This window comes from Aotus nancymaae, unplaced genomic scaffold, assembly GCF_030222135.1.
Source record: "Aotus nancymaae isolate 86718 unplaced genomic scaffold, 86718_ANA_hifiasm-v0.15.2.pri h1tg000067l, whole genome shotgun sequence".
Lineage (NCBI taxonomy): Eukaryota > Metazoa > Chordata > Mammalia > Primates > Aotidae > Aotus > Aotus nancymaae.
The window spans coordinates 25,110,825-25,131,184 of NW_026988482.1; the positions used below are offsets into that span (position 1 = coordinate 25,110,825).

Genomic DNA, 20,360 nt, shown 5'->3' on the forward strand with positions numbered 1-20,360 from the left:
CCCCAGCAGACAACCCCAGTCCTAGGCCTTGCTATGTGGTCTTAGGCACCTTCGTAGCCGTGTCGGGGCCTGAGTGTCTCCTGTCCAAGGTTGCCTGGTGAGGATGAAAGGTGGTTCCACGTGACTGAACAGGTTCTGTAGGGCCTTTGGGAATACTGACACGCAGGGTACATTATATATGTGCATAGTATAACTTCAGGGCTGAGTGCTAGGAAGAAAATGAAACTGGGTGATGTGGAGAAGCATGTGAGCAGAAGGCCTCACTGAAGGGGTGACATTTGAGCTCCATGACAAGAAGGAGCCAGCCACAGACTATCTGGGGGCAGAGCATTCCAGAAGGGAACAGCCACTGCCAAGGCCCTGAGTGGGAACAAGCTTGCTGACTTTGAGGAACATCAGGGAGGCCAGTGTGTGACAGGTTTGGAGTGTGTGGGAAGTAGAGCCCACAGTCTTGCTTTGCTCCCATTGGGAAGAAGGGCCACAGGGATCCAACCACAGGGAAGGCCGGAAGCTGGACTACCTCCCTGCTTCGAGGTAAGCGGTGATGCGCATCCTTACACGACCTTATGGAACCTGTCTACCCTTGTGGAGGTGGGAGCGGGGGAGGACCAAAACCGTGCATTGTGCTACATGCTACAGATGTGGTTCTCAGTGTACACTGCCAGGGAGGAGCCATTGTTATTCTCACTTTACACAGCAAACTGAGTTCAGAGAGGGGAGATCCTTTACCTGAGATTGTAAGCTTAGTAACAGATGAACCAGCCTCCAGCCTAGGTCCACCCACCGGCCAGCATGGGTGCTGTGTGTGTATCTGCCCACTTGTGAGGCTATCAGAGCCCTCATGGCATCAGGCTCCAGTTGTCCATCATCCTCTATATAAGACACACACAATAGCACTGTGTGCTAGCAAGTCACGCAGTGGAGGCTGCTTGTCTCGTGTTTGCTGGGAGGAGAGATGACTGGGCTATGGGTAGTGGTCTGCAGGGTGGAGGGATAGCCAAGTAGAGATGCACAGGGGTCCCTTGTATGTCTTGTCTGACATGTGGGGCCTTGCTGAACCTGGGGGCTCATTCTGGGTATATAGGGGAGGTGTGGTTCACCTTGAAGGTCCCTGGGCACCTGGACTAGTGGAGGCAGGCTCCTGGCTGGCTCCCTCTCCAGGTAGATAGTCCAGGCAGGCCCACGTGGATCACTCCGCCTCTTCCCATGGCTAAGGGCTGCCCCCTCTAAATATAGCCCTTTGGGCTGAGCTCAGGCCTATTTTAGGCCAAGGCTGGGAGGCAGCCAGGCCTTCCCTGGGCTCTCAAAGGAGCTACCGCTGTCTTTGTCCAGTCCTGCTACTGGATGCCATCATCGTCCCCTGACTGCCCACTGCTTGCCATGCCCGAGGAGACCCAAGAAGGTAGGAGAGAGTGACCATGAGGGAGGGCAAGGACTCAATCATGTGACCTTGTGGACCATGGAGAGACCCACCTTCTGCCCCACCAACCTCACTGTCTTGAGTAGTTACCCATTTTCATGCCCCAGCTCCAGTAAAGGAACCTGCTCCCTGTGCAGGGAGGAAAAGACTGCCATGTCTGGAACCCCTTGCCACCTCAGGCCCTGCTTCAGTTTCCCCTGCTGGGGACATCAAGGAGGATGGGGGAAGCTACCTAGTTAGGAGTGGGTCAGCTACCGACTACGCTGAAGTGGGTGTGGGCATCCGGGCAGCTGCCCAGCCGGTTCAGCTCTTAAGGGAGGAAGCTGGGACTGGGATTGGGCAATAGTTCCAGAAAGCATTTGGGCACCTGTCCCAGGGACTAGGAAGTAGATAGGCCTCTGGCCTCCCCTGACTTGGGTCTAAATATCCCCAACTGGCTAGGGCTGGGGGTTCCTTGGCCTGGTCAGACTGAGACTTAGCTAGTCAAGAGCTTGGTAGCCACTCACCTAACTGCTCCTCTGCCTATAAGAAGTACCGATGCTGAGGGGCCAGGGCAGCAGGAATCAAGGAAGCCACAGGTCCACTGCTGGCCAGGACATAGGACTGGCTGCTCCATCTTATAGCCCATGACCCAGCTTGGCCCAGCTAGCAAGCTCCTCTCATCATATTTTCAACTTTTTTTTTTTTTTTTTTTTGCCCAGGCTGGAGTGCAGTGGTGCCATCTTAGCTCACTGCAACCTCTGCCTCCTGGATTCAAGTGATTCTCGTGCCTCAGCCTCCCAAATACCTGGGATTACAGGTGCACACCACCACGCCTAGCTGAGTTTTGTATTTTTAGCAGAGACAGGGTTTCACCACGTTGGCAGGCTAGTCTCGAACTCCTGGCCTCAAGTGATCTGCCCTTCTCAGCCTTCCAAAATGCTGGGATTACAGGCAGGAGGCACCGTGCCCAGCCACATTTTCCTTTTTTTTTCTTTTTTTTTTTTTTTTGAGATAGAGTCTCACTCTGTCACCCAGGCTGGGGTGCAGTGGTGCGAACTTGGCTCACTCACAGCAACCTCCGCCTCCCGGGTTCAAGTGATTCTCCTGCCTCACCCTCCTGAGTAGTTGGTATTACAGGCATGCACCTCCATGCCCAGATAATTTTTTTTTTTTTTGGTCTGTTACCCAGGCTGGAGTGCAGTGGTGCGATCTAGGCTTACTATAATCTCTACGTCCCAGGTTCAAGTGATTCTCGTGTCTCAGCCTCCCGAGTAGCTGGGATTATAGGCGTGTGCTACAACGCCCAGTTAATTTTTGTAGTTTTAGTAGAGACGAGGTTTCACCGTGTTGGCCAGGGCTAGTCTTGAACCCCTGACCTCAGGTGATCCACCTGCCTCGGCCTCCCAAACTGCTGGGATAACAGGCGTGAGCCACTATGCCTAGCCAACATTTTTAACATTTTGTACTGCAGGAGAGGGTCCTGGCTGGTAGGGGGAAATGTTTCTCTCTCTCTCTCTCTCTCTCTCTCTCTCTCTCTCTGTGTGTGTGTGTGTGTGTGTGTGTGGAGAAGGGTCTCTCTGGTCTTGAACTCCTGGCCTCAAGCAATCCTCCCACATTGGCCTTTCGAAGTGCTGAGATAAGAAGCATGAGCCATCATAACTGGCCTCTTTAGGGATCTTAACAATAACATTTACTGTGTGTTTTACCTGTAACAAACAATTCACATTCAATTTAGAAAGTGTGAGAAGGCCGGGCATGGTGGCTCATGCCTGTAATCCCAGCACTTTGGGAGGCCGAGGTGGGTGGATCACGAGGTCAAGAGATCGAGACCATCCTGGTCAACAAGGTGAAACCCCATCTCTACTAAAAATACAAAAATTAGCTGGACATGGTGGCGCGCGCCTGTAGTCCCAGCTACTTGGGAGGCTGAGGCAGGAGAATTGCTTGAACCCAGGAGGCGGAGGTTGCGGTGAGCCAAGATTGCACCATTGCACTCCAGCCTGGGTAACAAGAGCAAAACTCCATCTCAAAAAAAAAAAAAAAAAAAAAAAAAAGTGTGAGAAAAGCACAACAAAGAGGGAATTTTTGTTTTTTTGTTTGTTTTTGGAGATAGGGTCTCACTCTGTTGCCCAGCCTAGAGTGCAGTGGCATGATCACAGCTCACTGCAGGCTTGACCTCCTGGGCTCAAGCAATCCTCCCACCTCAGCATCCTGAGAAGCTGGGAAGCATGCCACCACACCCAACTAAGTTTTTTGTAGAGATGGGTCTCCCTGTGTTGCCCTGGCTGGTCTTAAACTCTTGGACTCAAATGATCCTCCTGCCTTGGCCTCCCAAAGGGCTGGGATTACAAGCATGAGCCACGGTGCCTGGCCCAAAGAGAGAATTTAATATGACCTTCAACCCACCACCCAGACATAACGACTGGCAGCATTTGCTTGTTTTTGTTGTACTTGCTTTTGAGCATGTCAAGAGGCAGTTTCAAGTCATAGAGGCCACCCTTGCTCCTATCTGGAGGTGTCCCCCCAGTGCTCTTCCCCACTGTTAGCTTCTAGGTGGGTATCTGGAGCTGTTGGCATCTGGACCAGGATTTTTAGAAATCAAGTTAAAGAACAACCAGAAGAAAATATAATTAAATATTGGCCCAACACGGTGGCTCACATCTGTTATCCCAGCACTTTGAGAGCACGAGGTGGGGAGATCACTTTAGGTCAGGAGTTCAAGACCAGCGTGGCCAAGATGGTGAAACCCCTGCTCTACTGAAAATACAAGCCGGGGCTGGGCGCAGTGGCTCATGCCTGTAATCCAAGCTCTTTGGAGGCCAAGGCGGGCGGATCACCTGAGGTTGGGAGTTCAAGACCAGCTTGACCAATATGGTGAAACCCCATCTTAAAAAAAAAAAAAAAATACAAGCCAGACATGGTGGCTCATGTCTGTAATCCCAGTACTTTGGGAGGCCAAGACAAGCTGATCACCTGAGGTTGGGAGTTCAAGACCAGCCTGACCAACATGGAGAAACCCCGTCTCTACTAAAAATACAAATTAGCCAGGTGTGGTGGCACATACCTGTAATCCCAGCTACTCGGGAGGCTGAGGCAGGAGAATCACTTGAACCTGGGAGGCGGAGGTTGCGGTGAGCTGAAATTGCACCATTGCACTCCAGCCTGGGCAACAAAAGCAAAACTCCTCTGTCTCAAAACAACAAAACAAAATTTATCCAGGCACATGCATGTAATCCCAGCTACTGGGGAGGCTGAGGCAGAAAAATCACTTGAACCCAGGAGGTGGAGGTTACAGTGAGCTGAGATCATGCCACTGTACTCCAGTCTGGGTGACAGAGTAAGACTCTGTCTCAAAAAGGAAAAAAAAAAAAAACTTCAATGAATCTAAAAATAAATAAAATCACAAGAAAAGTTCACAGACCCAAGTGACTAAATGGGCAGAGGCTTCAAATTAATAATAAAGAAGCAGCTGGGCACAGTGGCTCCCGCCTGTAATCCCAGCACTTTCTTTTGGAGGCTGAGGTGGGTGGATCACAAGGTCAGGAGATCGAGACCATCCTGGCGAACACGGTGAAACCTCATCTCTACTAAAAATACAAAAAATTAGCTGGGCATGGTAGCACACACTTCTAGTCCCAGCCACTTGGGAGGCTGAAGCAGGAGAATCGCTCAAACCCAGGAGACAGAGCTTGCAGTGAGCTATCAAGTCATTGCACTCCAACCTGAGCGACAGAGCCAGACTGTCTCAAAAAAAAAAAAAAAAGAAAAGCCTCTAGCCAGGTGTGGTGGCTCACGCCTCTAATCCCAGAACTTTGGGAGGCTGAGGCAGATGGATCACCTGAGGTCAGGAGTTTGAGACCAGCCTGGCCAACATGGCAAAACCTGGTTCTACTAAAAATACAAAAATTAGCTGGGTGTGGTGGCAGGTGCCTGTAGTCCCATCTACTCAGGAGACTGAAGCATGAAATTGCTGGGTGGAGGTTGCGGTGAGCGAGCTGAGATCGAACCACAGAGTTAAACTCTGTCTCCAAAAAAAAAAAAAAAAAGAAAGCCACACACATATTAGTCACACTCTCTTGGCTAAGAAACCCAATAAAATCAATCAAGAAAGGCCATTTCCCATCTCTCAAATTAGCAAATATATGTGTGCACATAAATATAATTTTTTTATCTGGGGATGCCTAATGGTGGCAAACCCTGTTGGGGGCTGTGGACAGTGCTTCTGGGACAATTTGGTAACAGCTTTAAAAAAAAATTGGGCCGGGCATGATGACTCACGCCTGTAAACTCACCATGAAACATCGTCTGTATTGAAAATACAAAAATTAGCTGGGCAAGGTGGCACACATCTGTAATACGAGCTATTCGGGAGGCTCAGACAGGAGAATCACTTGAATCTAGGAGGTAGAGGTTGCAATGAGCCAGGATTGTGCCACTCCACTCCAGCCTGGGCAACAGAGCAAGACTCTGTCTCAAAAACTAACAATTGGCCGGGCACAGTGGCTCATGCCTGTAATCCTAGTACTTTGGGAGGCCAAGGCGGGCAAATTGCCTGAGCTCAGGAGTTCCAGTCCAGCCTGGGCAACATGGTGAAACCCCATCTCTACTAAAATATAAAAAATTAGCCAGGCATGGTAGCATGTGCCTGTAGTCCCAGCTACTCAGGAAGCTGAGGTAGGAGAATTGCTTGACATGGGTGGCAGAGATTGCAGTGAGCCGACATTGCGCCATTGCACTCCAGCGTGGGCAACAGTGAGACTCCGTCTCCATTAAAAAAAAAAAGCAAACAAAAATCAGCCGGGTGCAGTGGTTCATGCCTGTAATGCTAGCACTTTGGAAGGCCAAGGCAGGTGGATCACTTGAGGTCAGGAGTTCAAGACCAGGCTGGGCAAACATGGTGAATCCTCGTCTCTATTAAAAATACAAAAACTAGCTGGGCGTGGTGGCACACACCTGTAATCCCAGCTACTCGGGAGGCTGATGCAGGAGAATTGCTTGAACCCAGGAGGTGGAGGTTGCAGTGAGGCAAGATCTTACCATAGCACTCCAGCCTGAGCAACACAGGGAGACTTTTTTTTTTTGAGACTGTCTCAAAAAAAAAAAAAAAAAAAAAAAAATCCCTACTCTTGGATGCAATAATTCCACTTCTGGGAACTGAAATTAATAACTATCAGGAAATTGGGGAAAAAAAACCTTCATACTCAACAGTGGATGTCCTGGGAGTTAATTTCAAAGGGGAACTGCAGCAGTGAGCCAAGATCACACCATTACACTCCAGCCTGGGCAACAAGAGTGAAACTCCCTCTCAAAAAAAAGGGAACCGCAAACAACCTAGATGCTCAGGCAGTCTCAGAGGGATGTGTGAAGAGAGACCTTAGAGGCATGTGAAACAGTATAACAAAGAAGCGTCTCTCCAGTGGTAATGTTCAATAAAAACAGCAGGGTTCACACATATATAGCAGAGTCACACTGACTATGTTAAAGAACTCAGAACCAAGGCCAGGAGCGAAAGGCACCAGAGTGGCTACAATAGGGCTTTTTGACCAGAAGCTGCCAGGCATTGGGTCTACAGGGAGAAGTGACAGAAGAGGCAGGACTGAATTGCATTCTCTGCGGGTTTAGTATACAAGGCTGATAACTGCTAGAAATGAGGAGGCAGAGGAATGTCCGAGTCCCTGGGGTGCTTGGAAGGAAACAAATCAAATGTATCTGCTGCTCCTGTGTACAGAATAAGCCTTTAAGGGTCTGGGATCATCCTGAATCCAAATCACGGGTCATTCCAGAGTCAGTTTTAGGGGATTTGGAGCCAAATGCCCCACTATCCCAACCCTCCGAAGTCCCTGCTGCCTGAAGGATCAGCCAGCCACCTGGATCAGCCACCTGGTAGAAGGGGGTTGATCCACCACTGGCTAAATCAGCCTGCACTGGCCCTGCAGACTCCATGGCGCCAGTGATGCCCAGCCAGAGGAGCAGCGGGGCACTAGCCCCCAACCACGTGCAGGAGGTGCGCCTGCACCGTGTGGAGTCCATCAGCGACCTACACAGCGGAGGTGAGCCGGGACAGGGGTGGATAATGTGCTGGGGGTGGGGATGAAAGCAGGTGCACCCACCACCCTCCCGCTGTCCCATCCACCCAGCAGGCACACTGCGCCCCTATCTGACTGAAGAGGCACAGCCGTGGGATGAGCTGCTGAGCGTTTTGCCGCCATCGCTGTGTGCCCAGGCTGGCTGCCGTCCTGTGTACAGACGAGGGTTCCTGCTGCTGCTCGCACTGCTGGTGCTCACCTGCCTGGCACTCGCACTCCTGGCTGTCTACCTGAGTGGTATGGATGCATAGGGTACCGGTAGGAAGAGGGCAGGGCAGTGGAGCCTGGGAGGCACTTCTATGCAGTTGGAAGGAGCAACTGCAGATGCTGCAGCAATGAAGGATAGGACGGGAGGCTCATGGGTGCCCCCAGTCCTGGGCTGGGTGTGCAGGGGTCATGGGGTGGCACATGGTCTGATGATCCCCAACTTCTTATTTATAGTGCTGCAGAGTGAATCCCTACGCATCCTGGCACACACGCTGCACACGCAGGAGGAGACACTACTCAAACTCCGCCTGGCCAGCCTCAGCCAGCTTCGGAGGCTCAACTCCAGTGAGGCCCAAGCAGCACCCAGCTGATGCCACTTGGATCTGGGGTCTGGGGGTGTGTGTTGGGAGGAATAAAGTGGCTATGGGCAGGTCTCTCCTTCCCTACTGCTGGCTGCCACATCTACATTATTTCCTTGGTGAGATTTTTGTATAAGAACCTGATACTGATTTCACAGCTACCTGCCTCTCCTGATCTCTTCAAGCCAGGCCTAGCCAAGCCTCTAGTGCCAAATCTTTGTTCTGGGTGACCCAAGGTCAGAGGAAGGTGCACCAGCCTCCTGGCACCTCCTGTGGCCTGTCGGCACTCTCTGGCCACCTCCAGATGGCAGGTTCTGAAGTCTAGAAATAGCTGCCCCGACGGCAGTCACCAAACTCTGCCAGGCCTCCCAGTGGGGGTCCAGCCTCAGCTCTCAAAGACAGGTTGGGCTTTGAGTGGGGGCAGAGGAGCCACCTGGGGGAGACTTGGAGGGCAAATGTGACACGGGGGAAGACCCAGTTGGGCCCAAGTGTGGGGTGGCAGATAGATAGGGAGAGAGAATAGAAAATACTCAGGGGTTAAGACCACAGAAGGCTGAGCATTCTGTTTAATATCTCTAATAATCCTTAAAAATCAGCACACAAATCCATTCCAGGTAGCTTTGCCTCCCCACCTGCTGTGGTGGCATTTGTCCAGATGCCACTACCCACCTAAGAGTGGGTCATCCTAGGGGAGCAAGGCCTGACAAAGAAACGGAAGGGAAAGGTCCCCTAGTGCCTGCCCCACAGCCCTGGGACAGGCACATACTTAGCCTGGCCTGAGACAGGGCAGGAAGAGGCCACAGGGCTGAGTGCAGGGACAAAGGAGCCAGGGTCCCAAATGTCCGGGCCCCCAGCTGCCCACCCCATGTCTGTTTTTGGTTTTCTTACTAAAAAAATAAAGTGACAAATACTGGTGGAGACCAGCTGTCGCATTGTCTTCTGTTAAAAATACGGACCAAAGGTATGGAGAGTCTCCTCTTCAGCTGGTCCTGCTTCACAGGATGTCTGCCCGCTTGTCCCGCACACGGCTTCGAGCCTTCGTTCGGGCTTTGAAGGCGGCAGCGTTGTACAGGTGCTGGAGTGGGGACAGAGAGTGATACCCTGGGGAGCAGGGAAGGGAAAGGCCTGGGGCTCCTCTTATAGTCACTGCAGAATTCCAGGCCTCCAGGAAACGGGAATAGGGGGAAGAGGAAGGTGCCCAAGGATGCAAACCTTCTCGAAGCGTGGAACCTTGCAGGCCTTCAGGGCAGCAGCATCCAGCACCAGCACAGGGCCTAGCCCAAAGATGTCACGGAGTAGCTCATTGTTCTGTGGGGCAGAGGGCAGTGAGCCTAGGCCAGCCTGAAGCAGCCAAGCCAGGTGCCCCCTCCCTGTCCATCCCCGCACCTGGAGGTGGTGGTGCATGCCCGAACCTAGCACTTCCTTGAAAGCAGCGTAGATCCGGTGCCGAGCCCAGCTGTCCATGTAGAGCACCTCAAAGCCGAAGCGCACCATCTCTTCTTCGCGTTCACCGCCCTGCAGGGTAGAGGGGCCCACACAACTGGGCTTGGCTGCTATGCCTGGGGGTGCACCCTTGCTAGGACACATATGTTCTCACACACACCTCCACGGAGTGCAGCACGGCGCGGAAAGTAGAGCGCTGGCGCCGGCGATCGGCCTTGGCACGGTACTTGTTGCTGTCAGTGGCCAGAGTGCGCAGGACACTGCAGAGGGCCTCCATGTCCTTGTAAACAAACTCCTCCTGCAATGCGAGTGTTGGAGGGTGTGTAGCAGATGCTTGAGCTATGCTGGCTCTGAACACAGCACTGCCTAAATCCCTCCTTTCACTGAGAGACCCTCTCTTCTCTGCCTGGCCCCTTTGACCCCTCCTTGGCCTCTGCGTGGCCAGGACACCCCAGCTCAGGGCACCCATCATGACATCTGGCAGATTAATCTGTGTTGGGGCCACATCCTCTACATAATGACCTAAAGCTATTCCGTTTTCTGTTGCACCCCTACATCCAGCCTGCGATGGGCAAGTGGTGTCACCAAGCACCCCCATCCCTGTCCCTCGCACCTCAAGTTCCCGAGCAAGCTCAAAGAGCAGGGCAATGGTTTCACCGGCAGCGATCCGCAGGTTCACACTTTCACTGGACAAGAGCTGGGGCAGCCGGGGCAGCTGCCTAGGGAAGGGGCAGGCTGAGCTACATGTGTGGGTTGGGGGACTCTTTGAGATCCCCTCCCCATCCCAGTGGACAGCCACACCTACCTGTCAAGGATGTGGCTGAAGTGGGTGCTGGGGCAGATGGTGAGCAGTAACGCCCAGGCCTGCAAGGCAGCACAGAGTAGGCTGTGCAGGCTGGCAGGGACCACAGGAGTTGCAGAGCTGCCCAAGCCATAGAACCGGCTGAAAACACTTTCTAAGCAGGCAAGGCAAGAGACCAGGTCCTAGGAGCACAGGAAGGCAGGGGAGCTCAGAGGCAGAGTTACAGCCCTACGTGTTCCACCACCTGTGCCCAAAGACCACTCACCTGGATGTCGGCGGCAGCCACGTAGCAGCCCAGGCCAAGAGCAGAAGCACACTGTTGGGAGGAGGGCAATGCCATGCCACAGTCAGCAGGTGAACCTGCATTCCCAGCTCTGGAGCTCACCCCCCTCAGAGTAGGGGAGGCTGAAGACAAGAGGAACCCACCATTCTGCTGAGGGATAAGGTGGAGGAAGGGTTTCATGGGGCACGGGCACACTCACATGGAGCTGGGCAGCAGGGCTAGCTGTGCTGTCACTGAGCACAGAGACCAGCAGGGGCTGCAGGCTGTGGAACAGCTCCTCACCCTTGGGTCCAGGGCCCAGCTGCACGCAGAGCAGGCCTAGCACAGCAGCAGCCAGGGCCTGTTCCTCGCCCTTCCCTGTGGGATGCTTTCCAGTCAGCCCATGCAGCAAGGGCCAGTGTCTGCGAAGTTTAAGTCTCCCATGCACCCCCAGGTCCAACCTTTCTTGAGGCACTTTTCCAGGGCATCGGCTAGTGTGAGGCGGCGCTCCAGCAAGAAGTCGGGGAGTAGGCGGGATGCCAGGGCCAGGCGCAGACTCTCAAGAGCACCCTGCCGGGTCTTGGCACTGGAGGAGGTCAAGAAGAGGGGTCATATGGGCCAGCCCTCCCTTGGTCACACTTGGAGCTGGGTGTAAGAGTTGGCTGGCAGCCAGGGGTACCTCTTGTCTGTGAGGCAGTCCACATACTCCTTCAGTTTTTCCTCAAGGTCTTCTTGCTGGCCCTGCTCATCCACGACATCCCCCCCTGCAAGGCCACCTGGTCAGCACTTCTTGTCCCATGGAGCCCCCTCACCGAGTCCCTGTCAAACTTCCACCTGCTCTCACCAAGGCTGTCCTCTGCAGTGGTGCTGAGAAGGCTGGGGCATTCACTGGCGGTGCTGCGGGCCTCACTGGCTGCCTCATCCTCACTGGAACCTGAGTCAGCTTGGGCACTGCTCCGGGCACCTGGGGAAGGTGGAATGGGACACTCACCTTGCCTCCACTGATGAGGGATGGCTGGGGTACCTCACCTGACCTCATAATCCCAAAAGATGGAATGGTGCACCCTCTTGGAGAGGAAAAATCAAAGCCAAGGGTCAGGTCAGTAGGGCTGGTGCACTCCTGTGCGTGGGGTCTGTCCAGGGCCAAGGGCTGACATTGGCAAGGGTGGCTGCTGTGGCAGTTTTGGACAGGGTCTGATCATCAGGTTGGACCTACTTCTCAGAACTACTCACAGCCCTCACTTGCAGGACAAAGTCCAGCCTGCACACTGGCCTCTGCTCCCCTTTTATCTTACTATCCTACCTGACAGAGCAGCCCAGCCTTCCCTCATTCACTCCACTGTGCTGGGGTCCCTCCAGCTGCCAGGCCTCTGCACAACTTGCTCTCTTTTCCATCTTATTGGGACTTACCCAGAAGTACCTCCCCACAGGCCTACTTGAGTCCTAAGTCTGGAGCTGACACCACTCAGTGAACATGTTCCATATCCTATTAGATGTCCCCCACCCAAATCCCACCAGGGTGGTGACCAGTTTAAAGTTGTGCCTAGGTCTTTTCCTCCTTCCTGTGCCAGGCTTTCCTCCCCTCCCCGTCAAAAATAAAAATAAATAAAATTGTGCATGGTAGGCACCCCATCCCAGCAAAGTAAACATATGTGTTCACTGCATTAAGACAGGCTCCTGGTCTAAGCTGATAAGCGAGTCCCAAGGCTGCCTCAGGCTCCAGGATACTCAGCCACCTTGCGGGGCCAGGCCTGCCAAGCTGCCAACGCCCTAATTCCGTAACTTCCCAACAGATCCCCCTCCTTCTGTTAACCGGAGCAATCCGGGACTCCCCCCGCCAACTTCCCTGACCAGTCCAGGAAAGGATCAGGGTTTGGCGAGGGGACTGGCTTTCTGCTCTGTCCGGTGAGTTTGTCCACCCCAGCAGGAAACTGAGGCAGAGAGGCAATGGAGAAACTGAGGCCCAGAGGGGCTGGCCGGGTCACCGCTGGGAGCGCGGGCTCCCAACAGGCAGTGGGCAGCGGGATCAAGTTGGGCACGCACGTGGCCAATGACTACCTGGGCACGTGCCTCCGTAGAGTTCCGGGAAGCTGGCCGGGGCTGGCCGAAAGGGTTCCCCACCCAGGGCCCTCGGGAACAACTACAGGGATCCAGCAGGACCCCCGCCTGCCGCTCATAAGCTCGGCGCCCCCCACCCCACTCACCTCCTCCACGGCGCTGACCACTCTTTCGGAGCGTGTTGCCCTTACGGGCGCGAGGCATGCTGGGAACCGGGCGGGGGGGGCGCAGGGGGCGCGGGGTCAGGGGCCCGGTGGGTGTGGGCTCCAGGCCAGCGAGACGCCGGCCGGTGCGCTGCGCTGAGACTTGGACAGACGACGGGAGCCACACGCCGCGCGCGCCACCATCTTCCCGAGGCGGCCCGCCCTGCCAAAGAGGTAGCCGGGAAGGCGAGTTCCCGGCCATCCGGTTCAGACCCACATCGACGCAGCTAAAACTACTAATCCCAGGGGCCTGAGCTGCGCGTAGAGCACCACGGGAATGGTAGTCCATGCCTGGAGTCCACCAATCGACTACGCGCTAGCTTAACTATGTTCCCACAATACCCTGCGCGTGCCCCATTCCATTGGTGGCTGCTAGTGCACGGTCGTTAACTCCGAAGCGTCCCTCCGTGGAGCGCCACGGCAGGACTGGCTTCTAAGGGCACTTGCAGGACAATCCCGACGAGGCCGACCTCTGCCTAGGTCTGGGGACCCCGGGAAGGGCTTAGAGTTTGGGATAACAGGAGGAGCAGCCAAACCTCAGGCAGTGGAAGAAAAAGTGATTTTATGATGAAAGAGTACAGACAACAGCTTAGCACATTACAGACCCTAGCCAAGATTTTTTGGGGCCCATCTGCCCGCGCATGGCCCATCTCCTGTGACCTCTCCATGGGCCTAGTGAGGTGTAAGCACAAAGCCCTGGGCTGGCACCCCTAACTAGCTGGAACGTGACTCTCCCTGGAACTGCTTCCTTGCCATGGAGGAGTCACATGATCTCAGACGGCCTCTGGTTTTATAAGCCTTTTTTCTGGCCCCTTCCATGCCTCAGGGATTCCAAGGGAAGTGGGGGGTGTGCTTTTGGGAGGGTTGGTAAGCTGAATAGAGCAAGAGTGGGACAGAGTAGCCCCTGGACTGGAAAAGTGGCAGCAGGGAAAAGAAGAGGCAGTGGCACGGGCCCTGGCTTTATACTGCTTCTTTAGGCCCAGGCCTGGGCTTCTGGCAGGTAGGGCCAGCCCAGCCCCAGTAACAGTGGCAGCTGAAGGCCTTCCAACCTCCAAGGCTGCCATCTGGCCACAGGTGTAGAAAGGCTTCCATCTGTCCTGGATCTCGCCAGGCACAGCGCCCGTGGCCATGGCACTGCTGGTGACTGCAGGCCATTGCTGCCCTGGTCACATTGATCACATAGGGGCCCAAGGTGTTCACCAGGTAGTCATGGAGACGCCAGCACTCCTCCTAAGAAGGGAAGGGATGTGTCAATATGCCTGCTCCACAGTCTTGACATGGCCATCCCTCACCCTGGGCCCCCAGCATGTGCTACATGACAGGCTCAAAGGGGCAATGATCACCTCAGAGCTGGAGAGGCTCAGGTCCCCCCAGAGCACCACGCCGGCTGCCCCTAGTGCTGCGCTCACACCAATGGTCTGCACAAGGTCATCCTAGAGGCAAAGAGCTGCTAAGCCAGGGCTAGGCTGGCCAGATCCATGTGGGTCCACATCCACCTTCAAGAAACTCTTCTGGTTCACTGCCACAATCTGATTCTACCTCTACAGTGGGGCCCTTCTAGTTTGGTTTGGTTTTAGAGGCAGGGTTTTGCTCTGTCATTCAGGCTGGAATGCAGTGGCATGATCATAGCTCACTGCAGCCTTGAACTCCTGGGATCAAGTGATCCTCCCACCTCACCTCAGCCTCCCAAGTAGCTGGGACTACAGGCCCATGTCATAACACCTAGCTAATAACTTTTTAGGCTGGGTGCAGTGGCTCACACCTGTAATCCCAGCACTTCGGGAGGCCAAAGTGGGAGGATTGCTTGAGTCCAGAGCCAGCCTGGGCAACATGATGAAACCCCATCTCTACAAAAATATAAAAATTAGCAGCTGGGCGTGGTGGCTCACACCTGTAATACCAGCAATTTGGGAGGCCAAGGTGGGCAGATCACCTGAGGTCAGGAGTTCAAGACCAGCCTGGCCAACTTGGTGAAACTGTTTCTACTAAAAATCTAAAAATTAGCCGGGCGTGGTGGCATGCGCCTGTAGTTCCAGCTACTTGGGAGGCTGAGGCAGGAGAATCGCTTGAACCTGGGAGGCAGAGGTTGCAGTGAGCCAAGATTAGGCCACTACACTCCAGCCTGGGCAACAGAGTGAGAATCCGCCTCAAAAATAAAATAAAAATTAGCTGAATGTGGTGGTATGCACCTGTAGTCCAGCTACTTGGGAGGAGGCTGAAGTGGGAGGATCACTTGAACCCAGGAAGTGGAGGTTGCAGTGAGCTGAGATCATGTTACTGCACTCCAGCCTGGGCAAGAGAGTGAGACTCCGTCTCAAAAAATTTTTTTGGTAGAGACTGGGGTCTTACTATATTGCCCAGGCTGGTCTCAAACTCTTGACCTCAAGGAATCCTTCCATCTCAGGCTCCCAAAGTACTGGGATTATAGGTGTCAGCCATTTACCCAGCCCGAGTAGGGCTCCTTTGTATCAAGTCTCTGAGTGGCTTCTCAGGCCTTCCACTCAGAATATCTCCCCTCAGACCAGGGCTCCAAAGGCTGGGCCTCCCTAGGCCTCAAGATCTTCCACAGCAGAGCCATACCTCCCTCATCAGATGCTCCAGGACAGGGTCTTCTGCTCAAAACCCCTAGATTAGGACCTACCCCTAGGCAAGGTCTTCTGGGATCTTCTGAGAACAGGGCCATACCTCCTGACTCAGGCCCCTAGAGCTCAGCTCCCACTTACCTGGGACAGGAACCTCCCAGATCTCCGGTGTGTAAGGCGGACATAGGCCAAGACAGGCAGGGGATGTTGGTGCCCAAAAAGGGCCACACGGAAGGCCTCCTCCAGGCGATGTCGGACAAAGGCCTGGTGGTAGGCAGGTGGCAGCCTGGGTGGTAGGTAGATGCTGGGGAAGAGAGCACTGGAGGCGGCCCAGAGCCAATGCAGTTGGGTGTTTCGGGCAAGGGTGGCTGCACGGCAGCGGCCGGTATAGTTGGAAGCTGTACTATGCCAGCCATTGCCACAGTTTGGGTAGCGATAGAAGCCCCAGAGTCCATGGGGCCGCAGTGCCTGGCCCAGCCGCAGCGTATCCTCCATCAGTGCACGGGCCGCCTGCTCAAAGCCAGTATAGGCCTTGTAGAGCTGCTCCTGAGGGTCCAGGTCAGGGAATACCTGCTGTGCCCAAGCCCAAGAGGCTGCCTGATAGGCCCGGCGGCGGCCCCAGTTCCCAGCCCAGAGTGGACACCACTCCTCCCAATCCAGCACTGCTGGGCCAGCAAAGCTGGGTTTCAGGCTGTGGTGGATCTGGTAGGCAGCCAGTGCCAGGTGACGGTCAAGGGGCAAAGCCTGGGGGATTCCCCCATTGTGAACTGTGCCCCTGGGCCCAAAGTAGGGATAGAGGCCCAGCTGGTTCTTGTAGAAAATGGTCATGTTCTGACCATGGAAATGCTGGCCATGGTTGGCTATGATGCCCAGGGCATTGAGTGGCAGGTGCACACCAAAGCGGGCCTTACAGTGTGCTGAGGGTACATTCCACAGCACAGAGAAGGGGTGTTCAGGGATGTGTGGCAGGGGTTGGCCACAACCCAGGCACAGGGCCACCCCCAGCACCAGGGCTGGGCCTAGTTGCGTGGTCATGCCCCAAGGATGGAAACCTGCAGGAGAGAGGGATGTGTGAGCTTAGAGTCCATGGCCATGGCCACACCTTCCATATAGCAGGGAAAGCCAGGAAAGCTCCCCCAGCTCCTCCTTATCCTATGGGAGGAGCCTAGAGAAAGCATGTTTCCCCAGGGGTCTCTTGGGCTTTTTAAAGCAGCCACACCATAAGCTGGCTATGATCTCCCGGGCATCAAGTGGCAGGTACACACCAGAGTGCACTTTACAGTGAGCTGAGGGTACGTTCCCTCCCATGTTCCCCATCTTTGTGAAGACGCCAGTGTCCTCCCACAGCTGTTACAAGTACCCTTCTTTCCTCTGCACACCTTGTTCCCTGTTCCAAGAACACTCAGCTCCCACCTCCTTACCTGCCTGGTTTAATTCCTACCTAGCACTCAGGTCTCTGCTGTGACATCACTGCCCTGGGAGGTCTCCTGGATCCCCAGGTGGAATGAAGGCACTTGGGTTTCCAAAGCCTCTTTACCTCCCCTGTGCCACATGGATCCTGCCACTGTATGCCTGTTTGTCTCCCTATCCGTCACCCTACCTGTCTAGTTCTCCATTGCCTATGTCCTGTCCTGGGCTTAGTGAATGGTAGTGAGTGAGTCAATGGGGAAGAGAACACCCACCCTGTCTCCTGGGCCTGGTAGGGGGGAAGGGCAAAGGACAGGCATCCTCCCATCAATGGCCTCAGGGCCAAGGCAAATCTGGGGGCTTCTGCAGGGATAGGGGACCTGCAGAAGAGGTGAGAGGTGAAGGTAGGGGGGTTCAACAAACAAACTGTCACAGCCACACCCAACAGAGCCTTTATTCAGCCACACTGATGGCTCTGAGCCAGATCCACCTCCTGGCCCCACTGGTACCCAGGAAACATGCCCAGGCTAAAGCCGCCCCCGCAGGAGCTAGGGGCTGAGGCACGGTCAGTGGGATGAGGCTAGTAGACTGTCCAGGGCAGTCTATTGACCCAAAAAGACAACTCCTTGCCCTGGATGGCCTCAGATGTCTTTTTCCATCCAGAATATGGGGCACCCTCTCATGTTTTGGTACTGTGTCTCCAGCAGGCTTTTTGGAGGGGGCCCTGATGGAGCTGGGGGTGAGGTGGTCAGGCACTTAGGTAGGGGAGGGGGTGGTGGCAATGGTGGCCCTTTGGGACCCCTTGGGGCAGCTTGGACAGTTAGGTTTGGGGCCTTCCAGGGTAGCCGGGGAGAGAGGGCCATGGGGAAGAAATTAAGCAGGGTGGCAGGCAGCTGTCTGCTGGTGAAGACCAGGCCCTGCACAGGCTCACCCAGCTGGTAGCCCAGGTGGGTATAGAAGTGCAGCTGGTCATGGGTGGTGAGGTGCAGCTTGCGGAAGCCCCGGGCCCGAGCAAACACCTCCAGGCCCTCCATGAGGCGGCGTCCAAAGCCACGGCCCCTCAGGGCCCGGGCCACTACCACCGTCTCCACTAAGAGGCTCTGGGGCTGGTTCAGCACCCGTGACAGGCGGGCATGGCCCACCACAATGGGTGCTGCTTCAGGTGTGGGGTTAGGGCTCAGCAGCATCAGGCAGAGGGGGAAGGCATCTGAGGACTGGCCCAGGGAGTGCAGGCGGGAGGCACGGCTGCGGGGCCACTCATCATTGATGAGGTCAGCACAAGCATCCAGGAGCTCGGGTCGGCGGTGCACAGGCTCCAGGGTCAACTCAGCTAGGCTAGGAGCTAGGGTCTCCTCTGGCTGGTGTTCAGGATCCAGAGTAAGCTCAGCTGCACTAGGACTGAAGGTCATCTTTGGTTGGCATGTGGAATCCAGAGGCAGCTCTCGCTGGCACGTAGGATCCAGGGTTAGCTTGGTCAGGCTGGATTTCAGGGTCAGCTCTGGCTGGCAGGTAGGATCCAGAGTCAGCTCAGCTGGGCTGGTACTCAGGATCAGCTCCATCTGGTGTGTCAGGGTCTAGTGTAGGGGTCAGCTTGGCTGGGCCAGGGCTCAGAGTCAGCTCTTGCCTACGCATAGGATTCAGGGTCAGCTGAGTCAGTCTGGGAGCCAAGGGAACCTCCTGCTAGGTTGCAGGTAGCTCAGTGCCACACTAGAGGTTAAGACTCCAGTCTCCAGGCAGTGGCATCTCTTCAGACCACAGGGGCTCTCCTCCTGTACATAACAGCCATGCTGGGCTGTGCCAGGAAGGAAGATGGGGTTGGGGCCAGGAAGGGCTGACAGAGTGCAAGGGGGACCATGCATATTGGAACTGGGGAGTGGTGAGCTGCACTTTGTCCCACACTCACCTGATGGCACAGGTGACCTGAAAGAGACCCATTCCCTACTCCTGGTATAGGGGAGAGCAGGGAAGATAGATCCAGGTGTCTGTCCTACATTGGAGGGAGGCTGGGAGTGACAGATGAGCTGCTTAAGGCTGGCGCAGAACCCAGGAGTCATGGCCCTAGCCTGCTCTGGCTACAAATTTGTCCTCCTCAGGACCTCCCCTCACAGGGGGCCTTTGAACCACCAGGTCTATAAGACAGCTGACCCAATCTACTTGCTGGCCTCCTGTCTTCCAGTAGCCCTCCTAGTCCACACCACTAGGGTATGGGACAGAAGGTGCAAAACAGACACTATATCCCCTGCCCAAACCTACCCCAGGTTCCTTCCAGAGGAAATACTGCCCCTAGGGGTCTTCCTGTCCCTTTCTTCTCCCTACGTTCAGAGTCTCCTCCAGCTCCCAGCCTTTTCAACTACCTGGGCAATGCCCACTGCCTTAGTGGATCCTGGGTCTCCATTCACCCACCCATCAGGCTCAGCTTTAGCCTGTCTTGGCTGCCTTCCCCGCCTGGAGCCCATGGCCCCCTTCCCAACTCTGCCATCTCAGGACACTTTGGATATAGACCCAACTGTCCCCTCAGATGGGGCCCCGGCAGTACCAGCACTGGGCCTGCCTGGCCCACAGTCACGCAGCAGAATTACCTCTGCAGGCTTGGTTCCCCACCGGCCTGAGTTTCGCAGGCACCCTAGATAAAGACCACAGCTTCCTTCCTATATCCACAGGGTATCCAACGGTCACCAGGTTGGAGGGGCCAGATTAGGGGCCCAGACCTGTGCCCAAACCCCACTGTTTGCCCATCTTAACCAAGGTCCTGCTGTCAGGCAGGTCTACACTGGGGGTTTTCTAGGGGTAGGCGGGCAGTTGGACCCATCCTTCTACTCACATGCTCCTGTGGGGGCCTCCTGGCTCCCCTTACCTCTCCTGAGCTTGAGGCCAATTCAACACTGGCCAGTAACAGGCAGCACCCACCCCTCACCTCCCACCCCATTCACAGGGCTATAAGCCCCTCACCTGCATCAGCCACCTCTGCAGCAGCCGCACTCTTCAGTCTGGAGGGAGGAAGCTCCAGGACCCGCCCCTAGGCCTGAGCCAGGGACTACCCGGCGGCCTTAACCCCTTCAGTGCCGACCCCACCCACTGTGGGCGGGGCGGGGCTCCGGGGTCCTCAGAGAGTGGCTTCACCGTCTCTCCTGGGCCTCGGTTTCCTCCTCCCTTCTAGTGAGTCACAGGCTGTGGAGCTTTTAAAAGGGAATGGGGACTTCGAGAGCTGACTGCGAGCAGGTGTGGCTCGGCATGCTCTGGAAAGGAACGACCGACGCAGGGAGGGCGTGCGGGGTGACATCGCCACTTGGGGACCCCACGCGCGGGGTGGACGTACAGGCAACAAATGGGGAGGGGGCGGTACTGACATGTTGATGCCGGCCTCCGGGATGTTCCGCGTCCTAGCTCCGCACGGCTGGGTATCTCACTCAGTCGCCAGCTCGGACTCCTAAGTCCGAAAGCGCTGGCCCCCAGCGGTGCGGCGGCCGTATGGCAGCCGTTACTATCCGCGGCGCGCCAATGCGCCCGCGCGTAGCCGCTTAGGACCCTCCCCTCGTTTGCGCGTCACAA

The 20,360-nt window shown here is 55.4% G+C and overlaps 4 protein-coding genes across 12 annotated transcripts; 1 reads left to right on the plus strand and 3 right to left on the minus strand.

Moving 5' to 3' along the window:
* The first annotated feature begins 114 nt into the window (after positions 1–114).
* On the plus strand, positions 115–8,972 carry LSMEM2 (leucine rich single-pass membrane protein 2). Of its 3 annotated transcripts, none has more exons than XM_012467812.3 (4): positions 115–1,402; positions 7,339–7,452; positions 7,540–7,725; positions 7,930–8,972. In XM_012467812.3, exons 1-4 carry the CDS (start codon positions 1,345–1,347, stop codon positions 8,064–8,066), a joined length of 495 nt encoding a protein of 164 aa, XP_012323235.1. In that variant the 5' UTR covers positions 115–1,344; the 3' UTR covers positions 8,067–8,972. The 3 variants fall into 3 exon arrangements, with proteins under 3 accessions (XP_012323235.1, XP_064223196.1, XP_012323236.1); XM_064367126.1 differs by having other exon boundaries at positions 115–534; XM_012467813.2 differs by having other exon boundaries at positions 1,346–1,402; positions 7,186–7,452.
* Positions 8,603–13,111, minus strand: IFRD2 (interferon related developmental regulator 2). The gene is made up of 12 exons (XM_012467798.3): positions 12,766–13,111; positions 11,406–11,525; positions 11,241–11,325; positions 11,023–11,147; positions 10,782–10,939; positions 10,565–10,615; positions 10,303–10,481; positions 10,111–10,216; positions 9,658–9,795; positions 9,441–9,569; positions 9,267–9,362; positions 8,603–9,129 (listed from the first exon to the last, which is right to left on the minus strand). Exons 1-12 carry the CDS (start codon positions 13,109–13,111, stop codon positions 9,049–9,051), a joined length of 1,614 nt encoding a protein of 537 aa, XP_012323221.2. The 3' UTR covers positions 8,603–9,048.
* A 253-nt stretch (positions 13,112–13,364) lies between these two features.
* On the minus strand, positions 13,365–20,314 carry HYAL3 (hyaluronidase 3). 3 transcript variants are annotated; one of them, XM_012467801.2, is made up of 4 exons: positions 20,159–20,314; positions 15,546–16,456; positions 14,166–14,255; positions 13,778–14,052 (listed from the first exon to the last, which is right to left on the minus strand). In XM_012467801.2, exons 2-4 carry the CDS (start codon positions 16,437–16,439, stop codon positions 13,783–13,785), a joined length of 1,254 nt encoding a protein of 417 aa, XP_012323224.1. In that variant the 5' UTR covers positions 16,440–16,456; positions 20,159–20,314; the 3' UTR covers positions 13,778–13,782. The 3 variants fall into 3 exon arrangements, with proteins under 3 accessions (XP_012323227.1, XP_012323224.1, XP_012323223.1); XM_012467800.2 differs by lacking the exon at positions 20,159–20,314 and adding an exon at positions 19,761–19,812; XM_012467804.2 differs by lacking the exon at positions 14,166–14,255 and having other exon boundaries at positions 13,365–14,052.
* Positions 17,248–20,247, minus strand: NAA80 (N-alpha-acetyltransferase 80, NatH catalytic subunit). 5 transcript variants are annotated; one of them, XM_012467806.3, is made up of 2 exons: positions 20,159–20,247; positions 17,248–18,435 (listed from the first exon to the last, which is right to left on the minus strand). In XM_012467806.3, exon 2 carries the CDS (start codon positions 18,368–18,370, stop codon positions 17,453–17,455), a length of 918 nt encoding a protein of 305 aa, XP_012323229.1. In that variant the 5' UTR covers positions 18,371–18,435; positions 20,159–20,247; the 3' UTR covers positions 17,248–17,452. The 5 variants fall into 5 exon arrangements, with proteins under 5 accessions (XP_012323229.1, XP_012323231.1, XP_012323232.1 ...); XM_012467808.2 differs by having other exon boundaries at positions 17,248–18,603; positions 20,159–20,208; XM_012467809.2 differs by having other exon boundaries at positions 20,128–20,193.
* Positions 20,315–20,360: the final 46 nt, after the last annotated feature.

What these genes read in the sequence shown, in the direction of transcription:
- LSMEM2 (XM_012467812.3), top strand. Translation starts at nt 1,345, where the DNA reads ATGCCATCATCGTCCCCTGACTGCCCACTGCTTGCCATGCCCGAGGAG. An exon ending in GCCCGAGGAGACCCAAGAAG is followed by an intron (nt 1,403 to 7,338) that starts GTAGGAGAGAGT and finishes CTGGCCCTGCAG; the next exon opens with ACTCCATGGCGCCAGTGATG. An exon ending in CAGCGACCTACACAGCGGAG is followed by an intron (nt 7,453 to 7,539) that starts GTGAGCCGGGAC and finishes CCATCCACCCAG; the next exon opens with CAGGCACACTGCGCCCCTAT.
- IFRD2 (XM_012467798.3), bottom strand. Translation starts at nt 13,111, where the DNA reads ATGGACTACCATTCCCGTGGTGCTCTACGCGCAGCTCAGGCCCCTGGG. An exon ending in TGGTCAGCGCCGTGGAGGAG is followed by an intron (nt 11,526 to 12,765) that starts GTGAGTGGGGTG and finishes CACCTTCCCCAG; the next exon opens with GTGCCCGGAGCAGTGCCCAA. An exon ending in GCCCTGCTGCCCAGCTCCAT is followed by an intron (nt 10,616 to 10,781) that starts GTGAGTGTGCCC and finishes TCCTCCCAACAG; the next exon opens with TGTGCTTCTGCTCTTGGCCT.
- HYAL3 (XM_012467801.2), bottom strand. Translation starts at nt 16,439, where the DNA reads ATGACCACGCAACTAGGCCCAGCCCTGGTGCTGGGGGTGGCCCTGTGC. An exon ending in CTGGGAGGTTCCTGTCCCAG is followed by an intron (nt 14,256 to 15,545) that starts GTAAGTGGGAGC and finishes CTTTGCCTCTAG; the next exon opens with GATGACCTTGTGCAGACCAT. An exon ending in TGAGCCTCTCCAGCTCTGAG is followed by an intron (nt 14,053 to 14,165) that starts GTGATCATTGCC and finishes TTCCCTTCTTAG; the next exon opens with GAGGAGTGCTGGCGTCTCCA.
- NAA80 (XM_012467806.3), bottom strand. Translation starts at nt 18,370, where the DNA reads ATGGAGCTGATCCTGAGTACCAGCCCAGCTGAGCTGACTCTGGATCCT.